Source organism: Taeniopygia guttata, chromosome 17 (assembly GCF_048771995.1).
Source record: "Taeniopygia guttata chromosome 17, bTaeGut7.mat, whole genome shotgun sequence".
Taxonomy (NCBI): Eukaryota; Metazoa; Chordata; class Aves; order Passeriformes; family Estrildidae; genus Taeniopygia; species Taeniopygia guttata.
The window spans coordinates 8,185,846-8,213,173 of NC_133042.1; the positions used below are offsets into that span (position 1 = coordinate 8,185,846).

Sequence of the window (27,328 nt, forward strand, 5' to 3'; positions counted from 1 at the left end):
TAAATACACGGTCAAAGCATTTGTGGAAATGAGAGCATCTGAGATGGGGGGTGAGGTTTGGGTTCAAAAATGATGGCAGTTATTTCTCCAGGGTTGGAGCTGGTCAGGCCTTGCAGAACAAGGGGCTGTCAGTGGGAAGCAGGTTGATAGATGTGTTTTGGGGGATCTTGAGCCACTGGGAAAAGTTTGGTGCCCACCATAGGAGATAGAGCGTGGTCAGGTCAGGTGGGGATTTCAGGCATGCCTGACTTCCCCAGCACCTCAAAAAACTCTTGGCCATAACTCATAGGGTGATGTACTCCTAAGGCAAGAAAGAAAATAGTAACTTATCTATTCCTGCTTGAGTTTAATATCCATAATCTGCCATTAATCAAACCAGGGCTGTAAGATCCTTACTGAGGCCTAATCAGAGCATAATGGATTATCTACAGGAACTAATAAAAGGTAATTATCTATGCTTTGCAAGTTCCAATTACTGTACTTATATGATCAATTAATTCTTGTAACAGTTTCCCAGGTGCAATTTGTGTGACAACATGAGGCTGACTGCAGGCAGAGGCTCAGTGCCTGCCTGGCTGTGGGAATGCCAGCAGGGATGCAGGGAGCAGCAGGATGCTGGCTGGGATGGAGAAGAGATTTAGAGATGTTAGGAAGGAGTTCTTTACTCAGAGGATGGGCACGGGGTGCCCAGAGAAGCTGTGACTGCCTCAGAAGTGTCCAAGGCCAGGTTGGACAGGGCTTGGAGCAACCTGGGGTAGTGGAAGGTGTTCCCTGCCCATGGAGGAGGTGGGACTGGATGAAGTTTAAATTCCCTCCTAAACCAAACCAGATCCTGTGATGTGGAGGACAGGAGATGCTGGTGGTTGGGATGGTTGTGATGTGGAGGACAGGAGATGCTGGTGGTTGGGATGGTTGTGATGTGGAGGACAGGAGATGCTGATGGTTGTGATGTGGAGGACAGGAGATGCTGGTGGCAGGGATGTCACCCTGCCAGCACAGCCACCCTGGCACATCCCAGTGCCTGCCCTGGGAAAAGCCAGCTCCGTGCAGGGATCTGAGGGACAGCAAGGGGCTGCCCTTGGTGGCTTTCAGCTTTCAGGGTGGTCCTGCCCCAGCCAAAGCCCCTTGGCCTGGGCTGGTCCCTCCCTGGAGCAGGAGCCGAGCGCGGTTCAGCGGCCGCTGGGCCCTGTCGGTCACTGCCCAGCCCAGGGGACATTGCCCCGAGCTCAGCATCACCTCGGGGACCCCCGGTGCTCCCTTCCCATGCCCCCAGCACAGCCAGAGGCAGCTGGCTCCACTCATCTCCTGTCCTCGGGTCCCTCTCTGCCTTGCAGAGTCATCCCAGGGTCTTAAAGGAGGAGGAAATATTCCAGCGATGTCTGTGCAGTGTTAGGGACGGCTTCAAATGACAATAAACTGGAGACACTTTCCGTGTCCAGCCGGGCCCGGCATTGTTGTGGGTAATTCGAAGCAGATTGAGGCAAATGGCAGATCTGAGGGTTCTTGCAGGAGCCGGGCTGGAGGAGGAGAGGTGGGGGAATGAAGGAAAACATCATTCCTGTGATGCTGGGTGGAGCCCCGGAGCCAAATCCTCCCGGGCTGACCTTGACACCTCCTCACAGCGGTGCAGCCCTGACTCATGACTCAGTTCTGCTTCTTCCTTCTCTTTTGGGGGATTTTTTTAATGTTCTGGAGCTCAGCAATGCAGTGGCACCTTCTGGTGTCCTGCAGGGTGAGGATGTGTTTTGGGCTCTCTTGGATCTGGGGTCCCAGAGCCAGGTCCTGCCCCTGAGGTGGGACATGGGGATGTGTCACCTCATCCCTATCCAATCCCTATCCTATTGAACCAAACCCTTCTTGGGAAGCCAGGCCTGAGGGTGTTTGGGAAGGTGTTGGATGGGTTTCATGAAGTTTTCTTAAGATTTGTTCCAAATCTTGCTGTTTGGTTTGATTTCAGCCTTTGCGGAATTTCACAGCACTGCAAAGGAGCAGAAACAAGAAATTGTTTCAATACAAAACTTGGGTTTTTTGGGTTTTTTTTTGGTTTTTTTTACAAAAACAGCTGTTGACATGGGATCTTTTGAGAATTTCCATTGTTACTTCCCCCAAACATGAAATTAATTCATCTGTGTAAGTCCTTTTTCTGGGAACAGTCCTGGTTTCATTGACATTTTCAGTTAACATGGAAAAAACCAAACCCACAAAAAGGGGGAAAAAAAAAGGAAAAAAACAACCCCCTGAAGCCTTTCTACTTAAAAAAAGCAACTCCCCTCCCAGCTCTCCCAGTGCCCAGGATACAACCACAGCTTTGTTCCCAGCATGGGTGATGTTCCCAGCTTGCTCCAAGCTGTTCTGCTGGATAGGGCTGGAGGGGAAGGGATGTTTCCTCCTCTCTGCTCTCACATGAGCTCTGGGACACTATGGTTTTGGGGGAGGATGTCTCCATGGTGGCCAGAATTTCCTATCTGGGTATGAGTTGGGGGTTTTGGGTATTTCTGGAGCTCTGCTGAGGGATGGGATGGGGAGGTGGATGCAGGCAGGTGAGGCTTCATGTCTCCATCACCTCGAGGAGCCCCCTGGTCACTGAAATACCAGACCTGAGGGCAGAGACCAGCTCCCAGTGGATGCAGGACTGTCCCCAGCTCTGTGCTGGCGTTCTGCACCCATCCTTCCCCTCTGCTGCCTCCTGGCACCATCCACTGCTTCCTTTGGTTTGGTTTTCCAAGCCTTGGCCACGTGTCCAGCCCTGCCCAGTGGGGAGGGAATGCTCTCCGTGCTGCTGGAGATGCTCCCACACACCCTCAGCCTCTTCCACAGCTGCTTTATTCTCCTTTTTTCCTTTTGTTTCATTCCTCTTTTATTTTTTTTCCCCCTTTCCCCAAGCAAGCCACCACAGGCTCCTTCAGACATTCCCCTGCAAACTGTTCTCCCACTGCCATTGCCCCATCCCATTTCTGCTCCTGCTTTCTGCTCTTGGTTGGGTGTCTGGGTTGTAGGGACCAAGCCTGGGCACGCCAGATCCCATCCAGCCCCATTTCATACTGTGATTCCAGCTTTGCAGGGACGTGACTCCCTGCCCATGGATATGTGTGAGAATCCAGGGCTTCCCTCTGGCTGCCCTGGCAGCTCTGGGACCCTGGCAGGGGTCAGGAACCCCCCTGGACAGAGCCCCCAGAGACACTGTCTGTGATCTCTGGCCATGGAAAAGAGTTCTCAATCTTACAGGATGAATTACAAGCTCTGAGTGTTTGATTTAAGCAATAATTAAGTGTGGCACAGGTGTAAAAGTAAAATTTTAGGATTCTAGATTAGGGGTTCAAAGGGGACAAGATGGAGGAAATTGGGTGTGCCTTGTCCTTTTTCTCCTTCTTCATGCCCTCCATGTTTCACTGTGGTGTTGGCATTTTTCTGTTGGTTCAGGCTGGGGACACACTGTCCAACGTAGGTGACAGATATTGGCACGTTATTGTAAATCCAGCACAGGTAGTTTGTGGTATTTAATGTTTGTACCATCCCACTGAGGGCAGAGCCCCACACGTTGCCCTGCAGGACAGAGCTGCGGCAGGGCAGCAGAACATGTTAGAGATAAACAGAATAAACAACCTTGAAACAGCACAGACCAATTATGGCTTCTGCTTTGGCAGCGGGGCTGACAGACAGAGACTTTTTGCAATCTCAGAATCATCAATAGCACAGATTCCGAGAGATGTGCCCACGTGGTGCTGGGAGTGGGGTGGGTTTGGAGCTCAGCACCCACCCTCTGGCTGATTTACACCTTTCTGGGACAGCTCATCTTGCCCTGAATTCCCAAATAAGCTGGACAGCGAGGTCAGCAGGTGCTGCTGGCTGGGGGGCTCAGGCTCCTGACGCAGGTGCTGGGCTCGGCCGTGCCTTCCTGGGGGCAGCGATGCCGTGCCCCAGCCTGGAGCTGTGCACCCCCAAATCCCCGACTGGCTGCTCACAGCTGGGTGCTTTAACTTCAGACTGCACTAATCACAGGTCTTGTTTGATAAAATCCCCGTCACCCCCTCTGACAGGGTTTGTGAAGTGTGGTTTCACAGGGTCTGGCAAGGTGTCGAGTGTGACCAGTGCAGGGAAATGCCACCCTGGGTGACAGGGAATTGCTGCTGAGGAGCTGCTTGCCAGTGGGAAGGAAAGGCCAACAACTCTTTGTCAGGATTAGGAAGCGTGTGGCTTGGCAAAGCCTGGTTTACCAAGGGCCGATGCAGATAGACACGTGTTCCAGACCAAATTTGTGTTTGTTTGCTCGCTTTGTTTTAATTTGAAACGGAACCCTCTTCCCTGTGGTTAGATCCTTCCAGCTAAGCAAGTTTTAGCACAGGGAAGTTGCTCAAGGAAGGGAAGGGATGCTGGATGAGGCGTGAAGTGAGAGCAACCACTGTCATCACAAACACTTCCCAACCTCTGGGAGCAAAACCATCACTTCCCAACCTCTGGGAACAAAACCATCGGGGTTTTTTTGCTCCATCCTCTCCATTCATCACCTTTTCCAGTTCATTATTTCCTAAGCCAGCATTGCTGCTTTTATTATTCCCGTTCATTGTTTTAATAGCACCGGAGGTGTACGCAGTGTTTTTCAAACACTGGGGAAGAAAAGTACCTTTCTCACAGGGGGGATTGTGCTAATTTAGGTGATTGTGGTAAAAATAATTAAGGCTGAGAGGGGCAGGGAGCACCACAGAGTGGTGGAATAGGAATTCCTGGGAATAGGAATTCTGAGCTTTGGGAATGTGGGTGGTGGGAGAGGCATCGTGTCCCTCAGACACAGCTCTTGTGCCAAAGGCTTCCAAAAGGAAAGGGAAAAACAATCCCAGGCTTGTGGCACCTGGTAATGCACTGACCCAATTGTGCACTGCTGTGTAAGGGGAGAGAAATTCCTTCCTGACCCTTGGGCTCATCAGCCCATGCCCTGAAGCATGAGATTTGATTTTCTTTATCTGGCTTTCCATAATTGCAGATGCCGTGGTCGGGGCTCCCTGTATCCCACCCCTCGGAAGCAGCATCTGCTGCCTTTAACTCAATGGACCTTCTCCTCTGGGAGTTCCATCCCAGGGATTTTCTGGGAAGGAGGGAAGGATTGCTGGTTCCATCAGCCTTCCCAGCCCTGGGGGCTCAGCTGGGGAGGGCAGGTGTCCCCATTGCCACGGATAAAGTGCTGAACATTTGGGATTTCTGTGGGTGCCCTGCCAGAGCCCATCCCAAAAGAGTTAAAGCTTCTCTCTCCTTCCAGCCTGGGGAAGTGGAATTAGTCACAGCCCTCAGGAGAAGTGCTGGCCAGGTTATAAAAATGACAAATGAGCAGAAATCAATAATGAAGTTAGTGTTTTCTGGGAATGCCGGGCACAAAAGGAAAAATACATCAGCACTGGGATGGGCTGCCCCGTCTCTTGAATTGTCCCTTTCTCCTCCCCATCATTTTGAGCATTTGTGCAGTGGGATGGTTCTGCACACCAGCACCTCCCTGGGATTTCTGGTTCCTCTTGGAGCAGATCCTGTGTGATCCCAGCTCCCTCTGGGTGCTCATTAAACGAGGCAGCTCTGGAATATGGGAAATTTGGGACTCCAAAGGCTGCCCCCGGGGAAGTTGAGTTTCAGGACACAGGGTAGCGTTCCCACAGCAGAGAGGGAGCATTGGAGGCCACGTTTCCTTTTCCAAAGGGACTTGGGCATGTCTGGAAAGGAAACGGCTGCCTAATTAGATGGCTTGAAAATCTTTACCACGGCTCGTTACAAATACATTCATCATCCCCTATTGAAAGAACCGCACTGCAAAAATGACATTATTGTGATTATTATTATTTATAGTGTAGATATGAATGAGCTTAATCCTGTCCTGGCCTGGGCTGGGTTCAGAAAGTGACCCAACATCCCAGTGTGCTTCTTGGCCGTGGTGTCGCCTGGGTTCTCTGCAGCCATAAACCTAATTTGGGATGTTTTGGGAATTCGCAGCAGTGCTTTAAGGTGGGCAGCTTTCAAATGTGTAAGGCGGGGGGGAAAAGTGGCCCAGGGGTGTAAATAAAAGATGGGAGTGAGGGGGGGATAGCTGGCAGAGGTCAGTGCAGGGAGGGAGTGGGGAAGGCTGAGGTGAGGAGGGACTGAGCTGTTCCAGGGGAGCAGGAGGTGTCTGCACAGCATTCCGGGGTTGGTGGCTTTCCCGGGGTATTAACGCATTTCTCTAATTAATACAAACTTCCTTAACAAGCCTGGGATTCTGGTTGACCTGGCTGGGTGTCCGCCCCCTCCTTTGGGATGTGGTTTCTCTTGGAGGCAATGGGTGCCTGGAGCTCTGTCACAGCCGTGAAGAGCCTCAGGGATGGGTGGCAAAATGCAGATCTTGATCCTTTGTGGTTCTTCCCTGCCTGTGGTGGCCTGGGTGACACCCAGACCTTGAGGAGCTGTTGGAGAGCAAGGGGTTAATGGAGGCTTAGAGGGATGGATACCTGGGAAGAACTCCTGTTCCTCCAGGGAAATCAGGGATCTGGGATACTCACACTGCTCATTTTCAAGGTGTTGCCACCTCCCAGTTGGAATTAGTGGGGCCGCTTGGACAAAGCGGACTCAAAGCAGAAACTCCAACTCCAAGCACCCCAAGAACTCCTCAAATTTAAAAAATCCCAGAGCAAACCAATCCCACCCCCTCCCTGCCTGGATGGAGTGAGACAACACTGGGGAGTGAAGGATTCCCACCCTCTCTTTGCCATCAGCTGGGCAGGGAAAAGGCCAGCAGTGTCCTGCTGGGATGAGGTGGCCCTCAGGAGCGCCATGCTGGGATCTCGTGGTCCCACAGGGAGCTGCCAGCACCTTCCTGAGGCACAATTCCACGTGCTATGGCACATCCAGGCTCTTCCACAACCATGCATCCATCGGAGCCGCGTCGGTGCGAGTCAACCTCCCCACCTTGGGTCCCTGCCAGTGCCAAGAGCTCTGCCCTGTGCTGGTGGCACTGCTCCAGCCCCCAGGCTAATGAGGTGGCTCCCAAATCCTGGTTAATCATTTGCCAGGGAGCGCTGCCGGGGTGTATCCGAATTCCTCTCTGCCGTGGACACGCTGCGGTGCGCTCGGCTGTCGCGCTCTCGCCCCGAGCTGCTGCAGCGAACGTTTTGCAACAGAAAACCCCAAACCACATGAAAGCAGCCGAGTTTCATATTTCATTGTAACCCCAAATTCAGGTTTGCCAGGAGTTTCAGTAGTTTTACGAACCTTTCCCACGAACCTGCAGTGAGAGCTGTCGTTGAGCCCGGTTTTGATGCAAACCCAGGTGCGACTCGGGTCGTGTTTGAGGTCTGTGCAAACGTGAAATCCGAAAGGTTTTGAGAGGAAGGAAGGAGGGAACCCAAACATGTGTCAGGGCAGTGCTTGCAGAGAGCCCTGCACACATCTGGGGCCAAGCTCTCATTCCTTGGGGACCCAGGACTGTGGCACACATATTCTCTGCACTGTGGGATGTTCTTGGGGATGCTCTGAACCAGCATCACCCCCAAACCAGCTGCTAGAATTTGATACATGCTGATGCTCTAGGCATCCTGGCTCTGAGGAGTGACCTAAAGACCTCGTGGCAGCTTGTTCTGGTGTCTGCCACCTCTGGGGCTGCTTTTGGGCTCACTTTAGGAAAAACCCAGTGAAAGGCAGCAAAGATGCTCCAAAAACAAGTGTCAGGGTGGGGATGGGACTCCCTGTGAACCACGCCTGCCAAACATCTGGGGCCAAGCTCTCATTCCTTGGGGACCCAGGACTGTGGCACACATATTCTCTGCACTGTGGGATGTTCTTGGGGATGCTCTGAACCAGCATACCCCCAAACCAGCTGCTAGAATTTGATATGTGCTGATGCTCTGAGCATCCTGGCTCTGAGGAGTGACCTAAAGACCTCGTGGCAGCTTGTTCTGGTGACTGCCACCTCTGGGGCTGCTTTTGGGCTCACTTTAGGAAAAACCCAGTGAAAGGCAGCAAAGATGCTCCAAAAACAAGCGTCGGGGTGGGGATGGTGCTCCCTGTGAACCACGCCTGGCACACTCCCAGCCCTGCCTGGATTCCGTGTGTTATTGGATCCGCCCGCGGATCGCGTTTTCGGCAGCGCCGGCTTTCCTTTCTCCAGCAATTTCCTGAAATAACGTTGGGGAAATGTGAAAATCTTGAACTTTTGAACCTCCCCGGAGGACGGCAGGAGGAGGGGACGCCCGCCTCCTCCCTGACGTTTATTTTGGCTACAGGGCCTGGCGATGGGGAGGAGGGGGCTCTGCAGGCCGCAGAGGAGCCGGAGCAGCGCTGCCCCTTATTAATTAATGACTTTCTCATCAGTGGGTCACGGAGGAGAGGAAGGCAGAGGAAGTTTTCTTTTGCTGGCAGATGCCGGGGAGAAGGGGAGTGCCTGGGCTGGGTGGCGAGGGCAGGGGGTGACACTCGGGGTGATGGATGGAGCCGTGGGATTTTCACCGGGCTCGGGACACGGGCAGCTCGCACCGGAGAGGAGCAGAGGAGGAAAGGGGGAATGGATGTGCCTGGGAAGTACTTTTCCCTCTGATGAACTTCAGAGGAGTATAAATCACTGCCAGGCTGCAGCTGTGGAGCATGTGACGCTGGCAAATTAATGGGACTTCAGAAAAGCGGCCACCACATTCCCCTCCGGCCTCTTAAAGGCACCGCTGGCCTCTCCAGAGCTGGGAATGGGGAACTGGAGGGGTCAGGGATGGATTGGGGGAGCCTCGAGGTCCTGTTGGCCCCTGAGTGAGCTGGGTGTGCCATGGAGATGATCGGTGTGAGGGCCCTGTGGTGCTCTCCATGGTGCGCTCAGTCCATGGTGGAGCTCAGTCCGTGGTGGAGCTCAATCCATGGTGTGCTCAATCCATGGTGGAACTCAGTCCATGGTGGAGCTCAGTCCATGGTGGAGCTCAGTCCTGCTGTGTCAGGGGACCTTGGAGCATCTTTATCTTGGTGGCACCAAGAGGCCACCACATGCCAGAGCTGGGCATTCCCGTGCCAGGCTGGAGACTCTCCAGCTCATCCAGGGTCTCCAGGGCCACCACCCAAGCCCATCACACCACCGTGCTCCTCTTCCTCTCTCTTTAAAGCAGTGGTGGAAGGAGGGGAGAATCCAGTGCTGCAACTCCTGCCCAGTGCTGCTGGAATGCAGGAGGGGGAGGGAGCCGAGCCACCAGCCCAACAGTTAAAAATTACTAAATACTGCCCTAATATAATTAGGTTTCCATGCAAGCAATTGCCTTAATTGCCAGAGGGATGTGGGGCTGTGCAGAGAGAGCCAGGCTGGGCTGGCCCTGTGCTGCTGCTTTGGTCGGTGTCTCATGTTCTGCTCCAGCTGGAACAAGGGATTTGTGGGGGGGAAATATTCTCAGGGATGTCCCAGTAAGGATTTTTGGCTGGGCCAAAAATAAATAAAAGTGCTTTGTGAATGTGGTGGGGCTGGAAGCAAGTGGTGGTGAGCAGGACCAGTGTCACCCTCCTTGGATGGGTTTGCTGGAAGATGAGCTTAAATTCTACCAGGGCATGCTACAGTTTAAATTCCTGTTTATTTTCTGAGTGCTGTTGGAGCAGGGAAAGTTAGGCAGGCAAAAAAAAAAAAACCCAAAAAAACCCCCAAAGAACCCAACCAAACCAGAGCCTACTCTGTGATTTACGTGGTAAAGGAGATAAGTGGGGATTTAAGGAGAAGGGAATATATAATTGAGACGAACGTGTAACATGAGCAGGGATCCAAACAGAGAGATTGTAATCAGAAGTGTGAGGAGAAGCTGGGGTTTATTAATGAAATGTCTCATCCATTTGTCAGCTGAAGAGGAACAGCCTTTCCCAGCAGCTGGGGGTGGAGGGGGAGGCTGTGGGGATTCTCTCGGTGCTCCCAGCGCAGAGATCGAGGCTGCCGTGTTCCTGCCCGCCTGGATGGTGCTCAGCCTGGAAGTCCAGGCAGGATTAGGGGAAAAAAGGAAGTCTGTGGGTTCTGGGAAGCTGGATGTTACTGTTTTCCTGGCTGGAATCTGCCCTAGAACTCAGGAGCTGGGGGAGCTGCTCGGTGGGGCTGAGAACCACCCAAGGAAGGGCTCGCTGGACCTTCTTCAAAGTCCCTCATCGTCCTCGTGCTCTCCCTGATCCCAGTGCTTGGCTGCCCTGCAGTTCTGCTCCCCTGGCTGCTGCAGTGCCCAGGCACATCTGGGGAGTGCTGCTGACCCCATCCCACTGCCCTGCTGGCTCCCAGAGCTCGGACAGCCCCTCTGTCCTGGCCTGGAGGCTGCGTCTGCTGCAGACACATCTGACCCAGCTTTGGAGGAGCCATGTGGAGAGCATGGAGCACCCAGCTCTGGGGTCCTCAGGTCACATTTCCAGGAGCTGTGTGCCTGGAATTCCCATGCTTTGCCCTTGCTGTGTGGTGTGGGGCTTCTGCTCTGTGCCATACGGATCACCAAGTGCCTGTTGTTGGGGTGACACCAGGAGAGGTGACGCCAAAGTCTGGTGAAGCCACCCTATTTCATGCCCCACTCAGTCCCTTTTAGCCCTGCCCAGCACTGCCTTTGGGGCCTGTCCATGCATTGGGGTTGGGTGACAATGCTTGTGGTGCCTGAGGGGTTAACCCGGAGCTGTGCTCAGCTCTGGCAGGGGAACGCTGCCTGTACATGAAGGGAACATTTTTGTGAGGGGTCCTTCCCCTTCCCAGGCCCTGGCAGTTATCAGTGGGCTGCCAGAACTCCTGGAACGCCGAGCCCCGCTGGACATTGACCCGTCCGTGGCGAGCTCAATTAGCTGAGGCTATCTGATTGGACTTGGAGCAGCCTAATTAGCTTTGGACTCCAACCAGAAACTTAAACCCAAAGGCAGCTTGCAGGCAGCCCATCCCTTGCTGCTGCCTGCCTGAAGGAGGGAAAAGCTTTCCCAAGCTTCTTCTCTGGCCTGAGAAGGGAGAACAGCCCACCCAGCCTGCCCATCCCTCCTGCCACACAGCTGGAGCTGAGGGGGTTTGAACCTCCCCTTCTGCCCAAAACATGTCACTGATCCCCAGCAGGTCGCATAAAACCAGAGAAAGCTTCTTTCTCTTGGAAAAAAAAGTGCATGGCATCTAGTTTCTAGAGGGAAGTTGATTTTTTGGAAGGGGATCTGACTCTGCTTTCACTGTCTTGTCACACACCTTCCTGTGTAGCACCCAGTTCTCAGGCTCCTTCTGCCTCCTGGACCTGCAGCTGAGGGTCACAACGTGGCTGCTTTGTCCCTGAGGGAACTGGTTCACTCCAGAGGGTTCTCCAGTCATGGAGACGTGGAGGAGGAGCTGAGGTGGGAAGGGATGGCTGTTTTGGGACCCTGGGTTCCTTTCCCTACCTGTGTTCCCATCTCTGTGACCATTAATGCTGCTGGGAAGGGGCTCTCAGGGATCTGTTGACCAACTTCCCACCAGGCCTGGTTGTGAGAGGTGGGCATTTCTCCAAGGAGACTTGGAAAACAGCGTTCCCATGGGCTGCCCTTGCCCAGTTCCCAGCAGTCACACCCTCATCCCACTCAGATGCTGATGAGATGTCTCCTGACCAGGTGACACCTCCGTGCCCATGCCAGGCTTGCTGGGTCTCAGCTGAGAGATGGAGAAGTCCCCGTGGCCTTGCCATCCTCCAGCAGCCCCTAAGGAAACCCACCACAACTGTTTTTTTGGAAAACCAGTAAGCAGCATTGGTTTTGCTGGTCAGTGGTGGCACAGCTTTGGTGTCTTGGGCTGCCAGCTGCACACTGGTGGTGAGCACCAACCCAAGCCCTGCTGGATCAATTAAAGCCCATTATGCCAAGTGAATGACTGTAATTATCACAAATCTGGATTAATGTGCACGCACAGCACCGTAATATAATCTGCCTGCCTGGTGCTTTGTGGGCCGTTGTTCCTGGGAGCCAGGCAAAGGCAGGGAGCTGCAATTCATGGCTGTCTTCCTCCTCCTCCTCCTCCTCCTCCTCCTCTCACCTCCTGCTGCTGGCTCAGACCCGAGCACAAAGCTTGGCCCATCCTGTAGGATCTCTAAAAGCCATGTGGGCTGATGGTGGGAGCAGAAGGTGATGGGGAGGTGCTGTCCCTCCTGCCAATCCCCCAGATCAGCAGAGCAGGGGTGGATGCAGCACATCCTGCACCTCCAGGGCTCATTAACAAACCAGCAACACATTTTAGCCCGTGGATCTCAAAGGCAGTGCCTGGGAGAGCTGCTGGGTGCTCTGCTCTTTAGGATTTGGCTCATCCCAGATCTGCTGGGAAGCTGAGGGTTGGGAGCTCCTGTTTCCCAGAGCACTCAGCATCCTTTTGGCCACTTCTTGCCCTGCTGCTTTGCAGAGGGATATTCTAGGGCTCGAGGGAACAGGTTCCACAGGAGTGGGGAGCTTGGCTCCAGGTCTGAGCCCCATCCACTCTCCACATCCCTGGAGCCCAGCGTGGGATGTCCCCAGGTGTTGGGGACAGTGGTTGGGAGGAACTGGGGCAGTGCCTGATTTGGGTTCTGGTGGGCCCAGCACATGCCACGTGTGTAGCTCATTACTGGGATGTCCTGGGGGATCTCCAGGGTGAGTGGAAGCTTCTCCTCTTTTTGCTGGAATGAACCTAAAGCTTCCAAGCTACCCGCTCATCTCGCTGGATCCTGCTTGGATTTTCATAGCTCAGAGCCCAGCACCCCCTCAAGGGCAATCAGATCACTTCCAATTTGCCCATAAGCCCATAAAACTGCAATTGAATGTAATTAAAAGGCCATAATGAGCTCCAGCAACCTGTGGGACCACGGTGCTTGAGCTCTCACTGTGTTTTTGTCGGGGACTGGGATGGAGGCAGCGAGGCTGCCAAGGTCAGCGGCTGCAGGGAGGACCAGGAGCTCCCTGGGCAGGATGGGCAGACTTTGGGAAGTGCCTGGGTGCCACCATCACCACGTCCCCACGATGGTGATGCCCATCAGGAAAGAATCCCTGGGAGCAGCCCTCTGTTTTTGTGGAGCAGAGGGAGCTCTGCTGGGATCATTTCCTGCTAGTTTGGCTTCACTGATGCAGTTTGGGAGCTGGAAAGGGGCCAGCAGGTCCAGTCACCTCCCCATGGCCTGCTCCAGGCTTGGGGAAGGGGGACAGGGGACAATTGCAGCAGTGGTGGCTGAGCCCTTGTCCCTTGGCAGTGATGTCCCCCAGAGCTCCCTTTTAGGGTGCATAAGGACACCCAAGAAGTTGGAGAGATGTAACCCCAAGCAAAGTTTGTGCCAGATTTGGGGCAGACAGCTGGGTTGGGAGCATCAGCACCCCAAAAAGCACCAGGGGGGAACAACCCTGCTCTGAGCTACCTCTACAAAGGGCTCTGAAAAGCTGCCACGTCGAGCCCTTCATCAGCCACCCCCTGGCAGCCCAGGAGCCCTGGCAGCAGCACTACACTGCCCCTATTATGGGCTGGCCCTGCAGCGGGTTCCCAGCCATTAAATTAGGGGCACTGTGACTGCAGAACAGAGAGCATTGTGAGAGCGGGGCCAGGCCGGCCCTTGAGGGATGAAATAGGAGCCTGTAATTTCTCAGCACTGTTGTGACATCTTTGCACAAGCGTGTGATTGAGTCACATTTGCTTTATCAGCAGAATCCTTGTTTGCCTGGGTGCACCCTCCCCCCTCCACCCAGCGCTGCCAGGGTGGGGGAGAGCTGCCCTGGGCTTCCCTGCTCTCCTCTCCATATGTCCTGCTCCTCTCCCTTCCTGCTTTTCCCTTCTCTGCCTGCCCTGCCTGCTTGGGAATGGCTGGGGGTGCTCCATGCCCTGGGGAGATGGTTTGGGATGGGTCCATGTGGCGTTTGCTCCACTGCCAGGCAGCTCACAGGGACAGCAGCTTCTGGAAAATTCCCCTTTTCCATCCTTCCCCCTTGGTGATGGGGTAGCCCCTGCAGGCTCCCAGCTCTGCCACTGCTCCAGGAGCAGGGTGTGATTTTAGCAGGCTCCTGAGAGGGTGGGATGGGGTTTTTAAGGGAAAAAAATCTCCAAAATAAGCCTCTGTGCTGATGCTGAGCACACTTGGGAGCAGCTATCCCATTTTTGGTATGGATCCTGTGGCAGGGGGGGTCTCCAGACCCCTGGGCACCCAGGATCCAGCAGGTGATGGGGTGAGTTAGGGGTGAGTGTCTCCCAAAAGTGATGCTTTGAGCCGGATTGCCAAAAAGTGGAGAAAATAAAACAGGATGGAGAGGAAGAGCTGATGTTGGAGCTGCAGGGACAGAGGTGACCCAGCTGTGGGACAGAGATGCCGCTGCAAGGTTTGGGGTGGGTCCCACTTTGGGGAGCCCCTGTGGCTCAGCAGTGGGATGCTTTTGCACTTCCCCTTCTCCTTGTGGGAAGAGAGCAGAGGTTTCCTGGGTGATAAGCTGGAATTCTGGCTGGGGAGGGAGAGGCTGGCGTGCAGAGTGCAGTGGAAAAGCTGCTGGTGGGTGCTGTGAGCTCACGCCAGGGTGAGCTGCAGGTGAAATGCTGGCAGGAGGCAGCACCAATGCCTGGCAGCACACAGAGGGATGCTGTGGAATCCCTCCAGCTGAGTAAGAGCCCTGCTGCTGCACTGAAACCCCAAAAAGCACCTCTGCTGCTGGCTGGGTTCAGCAGAGGTGCTGCGGGAGGTTTTGGGGAGAGCGCGGAGCCAGGGGTGAGAAGCTCTGTGGCTTTGAGGTTTTAAGTTTGGTCAGAGTGAAACCTGCTGGGGGGAGGAACCCACCCTGTGCAGATTGCTGCTGAGTTTCACATTGTCCTCGAGCGGCTTGAGCCACCACAGCATCACCTGGGGAAGATTCTGAGTGTGGCTGGAGAAAGCCTCCCAAATCTCAGAGCAGATTCCTGAAGAGAAGCTGCACGTGGTGGTTTTGAAATGCCTGCAGCAAGACAGATTTCTGTGTGCTGCCCCATGTGCAGGGCTTGGGGGGGTCTCAGAGGGATGTTCTCAGGTTTGTCTTTGTACTCAAGTCCAGAAATACAAAAAGAAAAAGCAATTCCAGTTACTTTGTGCTGAAATCAGAGCTACTCAACAGCCATGCTGCATTCCTATGGCCCTCCATCCCTTTGCCTGTAGCTGTGGAAAGGATACTCAGAAGGGATTCATGGATAGAACACAGCTGCATCTTCTGACAGCTCGGGATCCATTCCCAGGGATTCCCTGTGTGCTCAGAACCCAGGTGGTTTGAGAGGATCAGCTGCCCATCCTCACTGGGCAAAGTGCTTTAAATGTAGCTTAATTTGCTTGGATTTGCCACAGGGTGCTGCTTGTTTCTTGGACCCAGGGATGAGTTTTTGGGATGAGAAGCACACTGCACGCTCAGGTCACCCCCCTGAGCGTGCCCAAGGCAGGCACTGCTGGGCCCATGGCAGCAGCCACCTCTGGAAGGGGAAGAGGCAGCTCTTGCTCCATCCTCCCTGCAGTTCTCAGCTCTGCTGCTATAAACTGAGAGCAAACTTACTCAAGATTGTAGGCCAGGGGTTATTTAAATTCATCCCCGAGTTTGTGATCAGGACAAAAGTGAGGACCTGACCTCTTGTGGTCACAGCATTACCATGGCAATTTTCACATGAAAACCACTGTCCTGCCCTGATCCTCTTGTTCTGATGTTTTCCACTCATCCCCTGCTTTGCCGTGGGGAAGGTGAGAGAAAAGGAAAGGGAAACCTCCATCATTTGAGGTTCCTTGTCTGGATATTCCCAGGCTGCTTTTGAGGAATGAGAGCAAAAGGATGTGGATCTGCACTGCTGAGTTCATTTTGGTGTAGAGTCACTGAGGAAGGAACATGGGGCACTGCCTTTACCTTGTCCCCGTGGATTTGGGGGTGAGGATTTGGAACCTGGGCACCCCCAAAGTGATGCTGGAGAGCAGAGGAGGAGGAGGAGGATGTTGGCAGGAGGAGGAGGATGTTGGCAGGAGCCTGATCCGTGCTGCTGGTCCTGCTGCCTTCCCAGCGTGGCCCTGCAGAGCTCTAACACCAAGGGCTGACTGAAGGAAGGGAGTGGCAACCCAAATTGAGAATTTCCTTTTTTAATACTCAGAGTTGATTCGCTTTCTGATTAAGGAGGAAGAGGTGCTGAGGGAAAAAAAAAAAAAAAAGAAAAGTGGGAGCAGGAGGTTGTGAGTGGCTTTCCAAATCTCAGCTGGTGCCAGGGACAGCTCTGGGGTTGGTCCTGCAGTGACAGCTCCTTGAGCCCTGGGGTGCTGCAAACCCCTCTGATGCCAGTGAACTGCCTGTGGTTGTATCCTCTCCTCAGCTGCAGAAAAACACAGCTCAGGGAGTCTGTTTGTGCCTTGAAATAAGTTTGGTTTTTTTTTTAACTTCCCCTCTCTCTGAGCCACCGAGCTGCTGAGTAAACTCCCAGGATATGCCAGAAAAGGCTCTCCAGCAGAGCTAGGTCGCTGTAGTTTTACTGGCAAAGCCTCTTAGGCATAAATGAAGATTATTCTGGTGAAAGCTTATGCTGGTACACTTTATTCCAGTACAAATGACCTATCCTGGGAATAAAAGTGCCTCTGCACATTGGAATTATTCTGCTCTGGGACATTTTGTGGTCTAGAAATGTTAAAATCACAGCCCTTGGTGATAGTGCTGGATCAGCAGAAGCTGCTTCAGCTGCTGCAGAAGTGCCCTGGCCAAGCAGCAGCACTTGGAGTGACACTGGGTGACAAAATGCCACAGGCAAGGGTGGCAAGGGCTGGTGGCATTCTGGGTGTTCCTGGAGGGTCTGACCTGCCCATCTGGGGTGCATCCAGTCGTGGATGTTGGCTGGTCCAAGCTGGAGCTTTGTGCTGAATGCCAAGGGGATGGAAAACAGCAGTGGAGGTGCCCATGGGTGTTGGGTGGAAATGTATGGAGGTTTTTTTCCCTTATTGAAAATTATCAATAATATTCTTGTTGCAATTATTATTATGATTATGATAATGCCAGAAGAGTTCTGTCTGAGGGGTGATCCAGCAGTTGAGATGCTACCCTGGATTTTGGAACTGCCAGGATCTGTTCCCAGCTTTGGCATCAGCATTTGTGTGGTTTTGGGGCTGCTGCAAACCCCTGTGAGGTGGGAATTCATCCCAAAGAGATCCTGGAAAGGGGGGGGATCCGCTGAGGGAAAGGGATGAGCAGCAGAAACACAAAACTCCCGTGCTGGGTCTGGTGTCCAGGGGATGATTCCTGGTGTGGGAACACTCCCAGGCTCCTTGCAGCCATCCCTCACACATGGATCATGTGGCCTTGCCCTAAATGTCATATTTCTTGGGAAAAAAACTCCCCTCCAAACTCCGTGGCTGCCAGGCTCGTAGTTTGGAAGAAGAAAAAGAGCTCCACTGCAAATTCTCCAGCTGCTGACGAGCTCTGGTTTCTGATCTCCCAACTGCCATGGGGCATCTTCGGGGAGAGACAGAGGTCGTTGTGCTAAAACAAAGGACACACACAGAAAATAGCTGCACTTGAGGGGTGTGACAGAAGGGAAATGCTTTCAGAACTTTTTTTTTCCTATTTTTTCTTTTAATTTAGAAGCAGGCACAGAGTTTATTTTGGTCAAGAGATAGTCACACAGAGCAGCTTTAAATGGCAGAGCTCCACGAGGAGAAGGAACAGTCTCACAATGCTTGAGCTGAAAATGCCTTTGGGGAAATGCCTCTTCTGTTTGCTGCAGTCCAAGTGGTTCTCATCAATTTGGGAATTTATTTGTGTCTATTAAGGATATTTTCTCAGTCTAGGCTTTTTTTCTTTTTTAAATCTTATCTTTTTTGTAGCATTCTTTTTGCAGTCAAGGTCCTTTAGGATACTTGTGATGGGGAAGAGGGCAGACTCCTCATATCCCACTCCCGATGCCCATCTCTCCACCTCAATTTATATTTTCCCCAAACTCCAATTCCCTCCAGCCAGGGACTGGCAGCATCTGGGCTGAGTTGCCTCAAGTGGACTGTTGATTTTGCTGAGTTTAAAAAGCCATATTTGCTTGCTGGATATAAATGTTCCCCATTGCTGCCGCTCTCCCGGCGGGGTTTTGGAGCTGGGAGTGTTTGGATGAGGAGTGGAAACCTCCCAGTGTCCAAGAAATTGCTTGGAACTTTGAGTCCTGATGCTCTGCAGAAGTTCTGGTGTGGTTCAGCTTTCCCAGTGTGTGGTTGAGGGGTTTGGGTGTAAACACCCCCAAATGGGGCCGTGCCTACCCACATCTCCATTCCCACACCATTACCCCTCTCCTCCCTTTTCTGGTTTTCCCTCCCAGTTCCTTGCTGGGTGCTGGGGATCACATTAATGTGGGAGCTGATGTGCTGACATGGGATGTGCAGGGAGCTCCTGAGCTGCCCAGGAATTGAGATTTTGGGATAGGCGTCGGCCCCACACTACTTGGAGCTCCTGAGCTGCCCAGGAATTGGGATTTTGGGAGAGGCATCATCCTCACACTGCTTGGAACTCCTGAGCTGCCCAGGAATTGGGATTTTGGGAGAGGTGCTGGCCCCACACGTGCTTTGCTTGGGCCGGTTGCCAGTGACCCTCCTGTGACCTCTCCTGCCTGAAATATTCCGGATCTTTTCTAAGGAAGGATTTTGCTCTGCTGCCTTCCTTTTGCCCAGGTCGAGGGCCTGTTTCCCCTGCATCTGCTGCCTCCTTGGAAGGTGTCCCTCCACCATGGGGCTTTGTGGGGTCCTGCTCCAGGAGGAGCTCCTGCATGGCACTGGGGCCTCTGCAGGGCCCTGCTGCTCTCCCAGCCCTTTCCAAACCCCAAATCCAGAGAGCTGCTGTGCCAAACCCCAGCAGCAGCCCTGGGACCCTCTGGGGATTTCCTGGGGTTCCTGTTGTGCCTCCCTCAGGCCCGGGGACGTGGTGGCCATGCTTGGTGTGTGTCAGCACCCCCTGAGAGCCCCGGGGACAGGGACAGGGCTGCTCCTCTGCCACGGCCCAGGGGGGCCTGCGGGGTCACAGGTGGGGTACTGGGGATACTGGGGGCAGCAGTGGGGCAGCAGGAGGACTCTGGAGGCAGTGATGGCATTCTGGGGGCAGCAGTGGGGTTCTGAGGGCAGCAGTGGGGTTCTGAGGGCAGCAATGGGGTTCTGAGGGCAGTGATGGGATTCTTAGTGGGGCAATGGGATTCTGAGGGCAGCAGTGGGATTCTGAGGGCAGCAGTGGGGTTCTGAGGGCAACAGTGGGATTCTGAGGGCAGCAGTGGGGTTCTGAGGGCAGCGATGGGATTCTTAGGGGGGCAATGGGATTCTGAGGGCAGCAGTGGGATTCTGAGGGCAACAGTGGGATTCTGAGGGCAACAGTGGGATTCTGAGGGCAGCAGTGGGGTTCTGAGGGCAACAGTGGGATTCTGAGGGCAGCAGTGGGGTTCTGAGGGCAGCAGTGGAGTTCTGAAGGCAACAGTGGGGTTCTGAGTGGGACAGTGGGATTCTGAGGGCAGCAATGGGATTCTGAGGGCAGCAATGGGATTCTGGGAGCAACAGTAGGATTCTGAGGGCAACAGTGGGATTCTAGGGGCAACAGTGGAGTGCTGGAGACAGTAATGGGACTCTGGATATAGCAGTGGGGTTCTGGAGGCAGCAATGGGATTCTGAGGGCAGCAAAGGGAGTCTGGGGGCAGCAGTGGGGTTCTGGAGACAGTGATGGGACTGTGGATGCAGTGATGGGATTCTGGGGGCAGCAGTGGGATGCTGGTTGCATAAATGAGATTCTGGATGCAGTGATGGGGCTCAGGGTGCAGTAATGGGGTTCTGGGTGCAGCAGTGGGACTGTGGAAGCAGCAGTGAGATGCTGGTTCCACATCTCTGTGAGAGCAGCGTTGCTGCCTTGCTGAACCTTCTCTTCCTCCTGCTGGGCTTTCCCCACCAGCCTCAGGGATCTCCAGGGAAGGTTGCTGAGGCTGGGCTGCTGTGTGTCCCACTGGGCGACATTCCTGTGCCAATTGCTCCAAAATCCTGGGGACACAGCTGATCCTGAGGGATGCAAGCGACCGAAGACAGAATTTTCCAGACTTTGCTTCACTTTGGGGTCTGCAGCCAAAGGCAGAGCCACCATGAACACCCAAGTGGCTGTGCTGGTTCTGTCTCTGGATAGCCCTTCTGCGAGCTGGGGGGTCTGGGTGGGTTTTGGGGGGAGCCCTGCCCGAGCTGCCCCCTCCTTCCCCTCCGCCTTCCTCCTCCCCTCCCTGGGGGCCGGAGCCTGCCCCTTCCTCGCTGGGGATTGTTTTGCAAGCAGCGTGACAGGATGAGGAGGAAATGTGCCAGGAATGGCTCCATGTCTCCTCTTGGGAGAGCTGGAGTCTATTTATAAGCCCCCCTTCCCGCCCCCCCTGCTCTGCTCCCCCGGGACAGGCAGACACAGCCTGTCCTGCTGCCTGCAGAGCACAGCCAGCACCAGAGTGTTCCACAATCACCGAGTTATTTGGGTTGGAAAAGAGCTCCAAAATCCTCAAATCCAACCTCTGAACACGCAGCATTCCCTGTGGATGGACACACACCTGACGTGTGTGATGCACAGGCTGAGCCACCTCCACAGTGGGTGGGTGCTGCTCTCACTGTTCCCCACACACGGCCTGGCCCGGTGATAAATCCAAATTATCCTGTAGCAGGAGGGAATCAGCTGGAGCAGCGATGCCGAGCTCCTGGCAGAGATTAGAGCTGTGCCAGTGAGGTGGAGGAGGGCACTGAGGTGGAAATGCATCAATGGATACTCCAGAAGAAGGTGGTTTGGAAAGATGGAGCTGCACTGGGAATTCTCGGGGAGGAACAGGGAGCTGCAACTGAGAGCTGTGTCCCACATGGGTGACTCAACCCCTTTCCTCTCCTCCTTCTCTTGCAGATTTCTCCAACCAGGTGAATTCCACGTCCCTGAACTCCCCCACGAGCCGGGGGCCCATGGCCACCCCGTCCTTGCACCCGTCCATCGGGCCGGGCATCGGCTCCTCGCTGGGCTCGCCGGGCCAGCTGCACTCGCCCATCAGCACCCTGAGCTCGCCCATCAATGGCATGGGCCCCCCGTTCTCCGTCATCAGCTCCCCCATGGGCCCACACTCGATGTCTGTCCCCTCCACGCCCAGCCTGGGATTCGGCACCAGCAGCCCACAGGTAAGGGGACGGTGCTGAGGGGGGTCAGTGCTGCCTTTTTGGGCAAGGAGGAGCCACCCCTGGGGGTTCCTCATCCAGACAGGCGCCAAGGGGAGGCAAAAAGGAGAAGCACTAAGCTGGAGGCATCGTGCTCCTTTTTGGGGCTGCTCTGGGGGGGCTGTGAGAGACCAGCACAGCTGTCCATTACCTCTTGTCCCCAGGATTGGGGTGGAAGGGGAGTAGTGACCTTGGTCACCTGGGAGCTGGTGTAGCTGTGGCAGGAGACAGAGCCACCCTAGGACTGTCTGGGATTCTTCTCCTTCCTGGGAAGCAGCACATCCCCTCCAGGGCCAGCCCACGTACCCCGCAGAACCATGGAGTTGTTCTGCTTGGAAAAACCCTCTAAGAGCATCCAAATCCTCCACAAACCCGTGTCCCCAAGTGCCACACCCACACATCTTTAACACTTCCAGGGGTAGTGATTGCACCACTTCCCTGACAACCCTTTCCATGAAAAATTACCCCAAACAACCAATCTCAACCTCTGCTGGCACAACTCGAGGCCATTTCCCCTTATCCTGTCACTTGTGCAAACCCAGGGCTCCTCTGCCCTCTGCCCCTTTCTCCTCACAGGGCAAGAACTGGTCTTCAGTGGGTGAAGATTATGTAAAAACCCCTCCAAGCAGGGTGAGATAAGCTCTTTTTAAAAATAGCCATATCGGGGCCAGCCCCTGCCACCTGTTGCTGGCTGCTCGCACGGGATATGTTTAGTAAAAGGGCAGATTAAGGAATTGGCCACCACCTGCCACTCGCTGCAGGTTTATTTATTCCAGGCCCTCTCTGGGACTCAAGCACCTGCCAGCACCTTTATTTTTAAATATTGGCCTGATTTATTCCCAGGGATTTTTTACTACGTGGGGCTGTGCTGACTGCAGGCAGCTTCCCCAGGATCCAGCATCCCTGTGCTGGTCAGAGAGGAATGAGATTTGCCTCTGGATGAGCTTCTCCCATGCAGGGTTCAGCTTGTGACCCCCTCAGATGTTCAGGGACCTGCTTCCCACCGAGGGCCAGCAGCAGAGTGGACACGTCTCTCCCTCCCACCCCAGGGGAGGGGAAGAGGAACTGAAACTACGCCTGGGAACGGGCAGCCAGAGCAAAATCAGCAGCCCCAGCGCCAGAATGGTGGGGAAGGAGTGGGAAGGGGGATGTGAGGCAACCCTGGGGGGAGCCACAAGCCGGGGAGACGGTGGGGAGGGGGCGATTGTAAGGTGCAGTTTGGGAGCGGCCAGCGGGGGAACCGAAACGAAGCAGAGCTGCAGGGCAGAAGGGGAAGTGAGAGTGTGCTGGGATGGTGCTGGGAGCGAGCTGGCTCCAGCCCTGGTGTCTCCAGCCCTGGTGGCTCCAACCTTGATGGTTCCAGCCCTGGTGTCTCCAGCCCTGGTGGCTCCAACCTTGATGGCACCAGCCCTTGATGACTCCAACTCTGGTGGCTTCAGCCCTGGTGGCTGCAACCCTGGTGGCTCCAGTACTTGTGGCCCCAGCTCTTGGTGGCTCCAGTCCTTGCGGCTCCAGCTTTTGGTGGCTCCAGCTATGGTGTCTCCAGCCCTGGTGGCTTCCAGCCCAGGTGTCTCTAGCCTGATGTCTCCAGTCCTTGTGGCTCCAGCTCTTGGTGGCTCCAACCCTGATAGCTCCAGCCCTGGTGACTCCAGCCCAGGTGTCTCCAGCTCTGGTGGCTCCAGACCTTGCAGCTCCAGCCCTGGGTGGCTCCAGCCCTTGGCTCCAGCCCTGACGCACCCCTCCTTTGTTCAGGGACTTGTCTGAAGTGTTTTTCCTCAAGGTGACACTTGGGAGGTCCTCAGCCTAATGGCTCCTGCCATCTGTTCCCTGTCTGGCCATGTTAGGTCCCTGTCTGTGTCCCTGCAGCGGGCAGAGGCGCCTACCTGGGCCAGCAGAGTGCAGGAGGAGGAGGAGGAGGAGGAGGAGGAGGAGGAGGAGGAGGGGGCAGCGAGGCCGATGCTGGGTGGGGGGCACAGCCCCCCTCGCCCGGCCGGCGCAGCGCAGGGTAATGAGGCGTGTGCCCCCGTCGCCGGGCAGGGCTGGCACTGATGGAAGGTGCTTTGCATCAGATGGCAGATGCCACTTGCCATCAGGCCACGCCTCGTCACCTCGGAGAGGCAGCAGAGCAGAAGGGCACGCGCTGTACGAGGTCCCCAGGGTGGGTCCCGATGGGAAGGAGCTGCCAGCCTCCCAAAAAACAGGGGGCTCGCCTCACCCCACCTGGTTCTGCAGAGGGGAGGGGGAGTCTGCAGCCCTTGGTGACAGCGCTGGAGGATGCTCCCAGCACCCTCCCTCCAGCACGGGGAGTATCCCGGGATCTGGCAGGGTTTGCCAACACAGCCCCAAAATCAGGGATCCTGCCACGGGATGCCAGCACCCATGGGAGGGGAATGCTGGTGCTGAGCTGGCCCAGGAACGAAGTGGCCAGACTGTGGTGGGGGCTAAACCCCGCACCTCCGGGATTTAACGCTTTGCTTAAACCCTCTTACCTAAAAATGATGGAAAACAGGGAAAAGAGTCAGGATTTTCAGCAGGAGCTGCGAGGGAAGGACTTTCCATGCCGTGTGGAGCAGCCGCCCCAGGCATCGCTGGCAGCAGCTCGGGATGCCCGGGGGCCAGCGGGGAGAGATCAGACATGGGATTAGGCTTTTCCAGAGCGCCTGCCTTTGCAAAATGCTCTTTGTAAGGGTGCCTGGGGGACAGGGGAAGGGCTGGGGTGTTTTTTGGGATGGGAGGAGGAGGAATAAAGCTCTGCTTGCCAGAAGGGCCAGGATTCAGTGCTGGGTGCGATGAGCTGGAGCAGGAGGGGAAGGAGCTGAGAGGGAGGGGAAGGAGCTGGGAGTTCTGGTGTCTCTGGGGAAGCAGAGCCCTGGTTCCTCCCCTGTCTGGGCTCATTGCTGAGCTGGAGCCCTGCTGTCCCAGAGCAGAAATGCTGTGCCAAGGCCGAGGGCTGCTGTCCCCTCCTCTGTCCTGCACGTGCTCCCGGGCAGGCGCCAGGGCGGTGTGGGAACCCCAGGGTGGCTCTGCTGAGGTTTGGGGCCAGTGCTGGGAGAGGAACCGGTGACTTTCCCTCCCCAGCCCAGGGCTGACTCAGCTCTGAGCAGCTGAATTCTCCAGGCTGAGGAGGCTGGTGGGACCCCCACCCTCCTGGGTGGGTCTTGCTCTGCCCATCATCCCCCCAGTGTTTTTGGGGGGCTGCTTGGGTGGGCTCTGTGGGCTGCTGGGGCTAGAGGAAGTGGTGGTGAAGGGTTTTATCTTCCATCAGGCAGCCGTGGCAGCCTCTGGGCTCGCTCCCACAGCCAGGATGGTGTGACAGGAGCCCTCGCCACCAGCTGCACCTGGGAACTGGCTCCGCTTCCCAGAAAGGGCTCTGGGAGGAATTCCTGGGGCAGGTCACCCTGACCTGGCAACCCCTGCTCCCAGGGGAGCACAGGGATCATGGAGCACTCAAAAAGAGATGCTCCTGCCTGGGGCCTGCTCCTCCCTCCCCTCTCTGCTCTGTCACACTCCCAGGGAGTGCATCCCTGGTGGCACCAGCTCCCAGCTGCCTTTGATCCATCAGCTGGCACGGGCAGGGCAGCAGAGGGAGGCACATCCATCCTGTTTCTCCAGGGTGGGTTTACCTGGCTCTCTTGTGTGGCTGCCAGGCATCTGCCTGCCAAATATTCCCCACCAGCCTGGAGACTTGAAAGGCAGAGAAGCAGCTGTGCCACTTTCATCGACAGATCATGAGCCCTGGGACTTCCCTGAGTTAATTTGTGCCAAGTGCAATCGCTGAGGATCTTTCTTAGAGCAGAGAAAGGCAACAAACTGAGCCTCGGGCCTGTGAATCCATCCTGGGCTTCGAGGGTGGCTGGGATGGTGGCTCTGGGACAGTCCCTGGCAGGCTGATTCCCTTGGGGACACCCCCAGTGATCCCAGCCAGCTAGCCAAGCCCAGGTCCCCCAGACCCTCCTGGATGGGGTGAGCTTGTCCCCTTACTGAGATGGGTCGATCCTACAGCCCTGTGCCTCAGTTTCTCTTTGCACACACGTGTGTAACAGCCCAGTGGGGGATTCAGCCCAGGAACCCTTCACTCCACAGCAGTGCCGTGGTGCCAGAGCCAGTTCCACCCAATTCTCTGCCTGTTGGGGGCCAAGGGAAGGAAGGAGAGACATCTGGGAGTTGTAGGGGCATGTCCCACCCATTCCAGCTCTGGAATCCAGGCCCTGGGATGTGTTTATTTGCCATGGAGCTTTCCTCTGGAGAGATAATGCTGAAGGGATATCTATAAATTGCAGAGCTAAACAAGAGTGTCCTGGCCTTCATCATCCATGCAAGGGCTCTCTCCCAGCCAGCAGCTCTCCCACCACTGCAGATGTTCTTGCCTGTGTCCTGTGCTGGTGTGAAGCTGGGCTGGCTGCTGAGCCCTGCCTGTGGGGGCTGTGCTGGGCCAGTGCAGGAGGAACTTGCTTTCCAGTTAAATAATGGAAAAACATCCTGCTTGCATGGGCAGGGTCAGCCCTGCACAGTGCTTGGGAGGCTGGCCACGTCCTGCTCCTTGTGTCACCCTGCTGCCAGCTCAGGGCCACCTCAGCTCCTGTGCCAGGCCAGATGAGCGCTGTGCCTTTGGGCAGAGGGCTCCTGTGCCCAAATCCTCTTGGTTCAGCAGTGCTGGTCCCCACTGGGAGTTTGTCCCCTGCTTGTCCTGCCCTGTCCTGCGTGTGAGTGACACAGCCCCATGTCCCCGTGTCCCCAGCCCCAGCTGAGCCTTGTGCTTGTCCCTCTACAGCTCAACTCGCCCATGAACTCCGTCACCAGCACAGAAGACATCAAGCCACCCCTGGGGCTCAATGGAGTCCTCAAAGTGCCAGCACACCCCTCAGGAACGATGGCCTCCTTCACCAAGCACATATGTGCCATCTGCGGGGACAGATCTTCGGGTGAGGCTGGCACCTGCCCCGGGAGGGGCTCAGGGCAGCGGGCTGGGGGTGTGGCAGAGAGTTGGCATTGGCTCCCTGGCTCCTGGCAGCACGGGGAGTGCCAGCAGGAGCTCTCCTTTGGGACAGGACCTGCCTGTGCCTCACTGCAGGGGATGAAGAGCAGAGCCAGGAGACCCCAGGTCCCTGTTCAGCAGTGGGTCTCCTCCCTCTCCCCATCCTTGGGTCTGCACTGGTGCTCCCACATGAAAAGATGCTCTTGACATGGAGTTTCTCCCCTCCTGGGAGATAAAGACCTGCTAATTCCCTTTATTCTCCTGCTTTTGTAAAAGCCCCCTGCTCTAGAAGAGCTCTGGTTGCCTGGTGTGAGCCCTTTGGGACCCCTCCTGTGATCCAGGCTGGAAGTGGAGGGTGGGAACACAGCTGTGTGTCTGCTGGGGGTGGTTCAGAGAGCTCACAGGGGTACAGAGGGTACCCTGTTCCACTGCTGTGTGACCCAGAAATGGCCTTTCCCTGGATGGAAGGCAGGATGTGACCCATGGATGGCATCCTGATTCAGTGGAAGCCAAACCACTGCTCTCCATCTCCAAGAAACCTCTGCTCCTCCCAAACTCAGCCTGGGAAGATCTTCTGGCAAAGAAATGAGCTGGGGCCACCTTTAAACTCGAGTTTTCTCCCTCCCCCAGGTAAACATTACGGGGTTTACAGCTGTGAGGGCTGCAAAGGCTTCTTCAAGCGCACGGTGCGGAAGGACCTGACCTACACGTGCCGGGACAACAAGGACTGCCTGATCGACAAGCGCCAGCGCAACCGCTGCCAGTACTGCCGCTACCAGAAGTGTCTGGCCATGGGCATGAAGAGAGAAGGTAAGGGCTGGCCTGGCCAGGGTGCTGCAGGGAGCTTGGTGGGCACCAAGGATCAGTGCCAGCCTTGCCGAGAGCTGCCGTCACCGCGCCGACAAAAATCGCCTTTGCGCTTTGGTTTTGCGCCTCAGCCGGGGCATCCTGTGGCCCCAGAGTGTGTTGTTCACAGTGTCACTCGCTGTGGAGCAGCACTGAGGGTCACAGCAGTGTGCAGGTGATGGGTGGGGATGTTTTTCACTCCAGCCTGGCTTTGGACACTTCCGGGGATGAGCTTCTCTGAGCATCCTGTGCCAGGGCCTCACCACTTCATCCAGTGCTGCACTTTTCTTCCCATTGGGAAGAAGAAAGCAATTTGGTCTCTTTAAGATAACTCTTCCCCTAGTGGAATTTAAATTTAGGATCTAAACTTCCCCGGCAGTGCCTCTTTTCAATGATCTTTTTAAATGCTGAGTGTGTC

At 55.3% G+C, this 27,328-nt stretch overlaps 1 protein-coding gene across 1 annotated transcript in view; it reads left to right on the forward strand.

The window, feature by feature from the left end:
* RXRA (retinoid X receptor alpha) overlaps window positions 1-27,328 on the forward strand; it is a 95,762-nt gene that overhangs the window by 44,054 nt on the left and 24,380 nt on the right. The window contains exons 2-4 of the mRNA XM_030286447.4: window positions 20,788-21,053; window positions 25,861-26,011; window positions 26,695-26,874. Coding sequence (XP_030142307.1) covers window positions 20,788-21,053; window positions 25,861-26,011; window positions 26,695-26,874 — 597 coding nt within the window. The remainder of the gene's footprint in view (window positions 1-20,787; window positions 21,054-25,860; window positions 26,012-26,694; window positions 26,875-27,328) is intronic.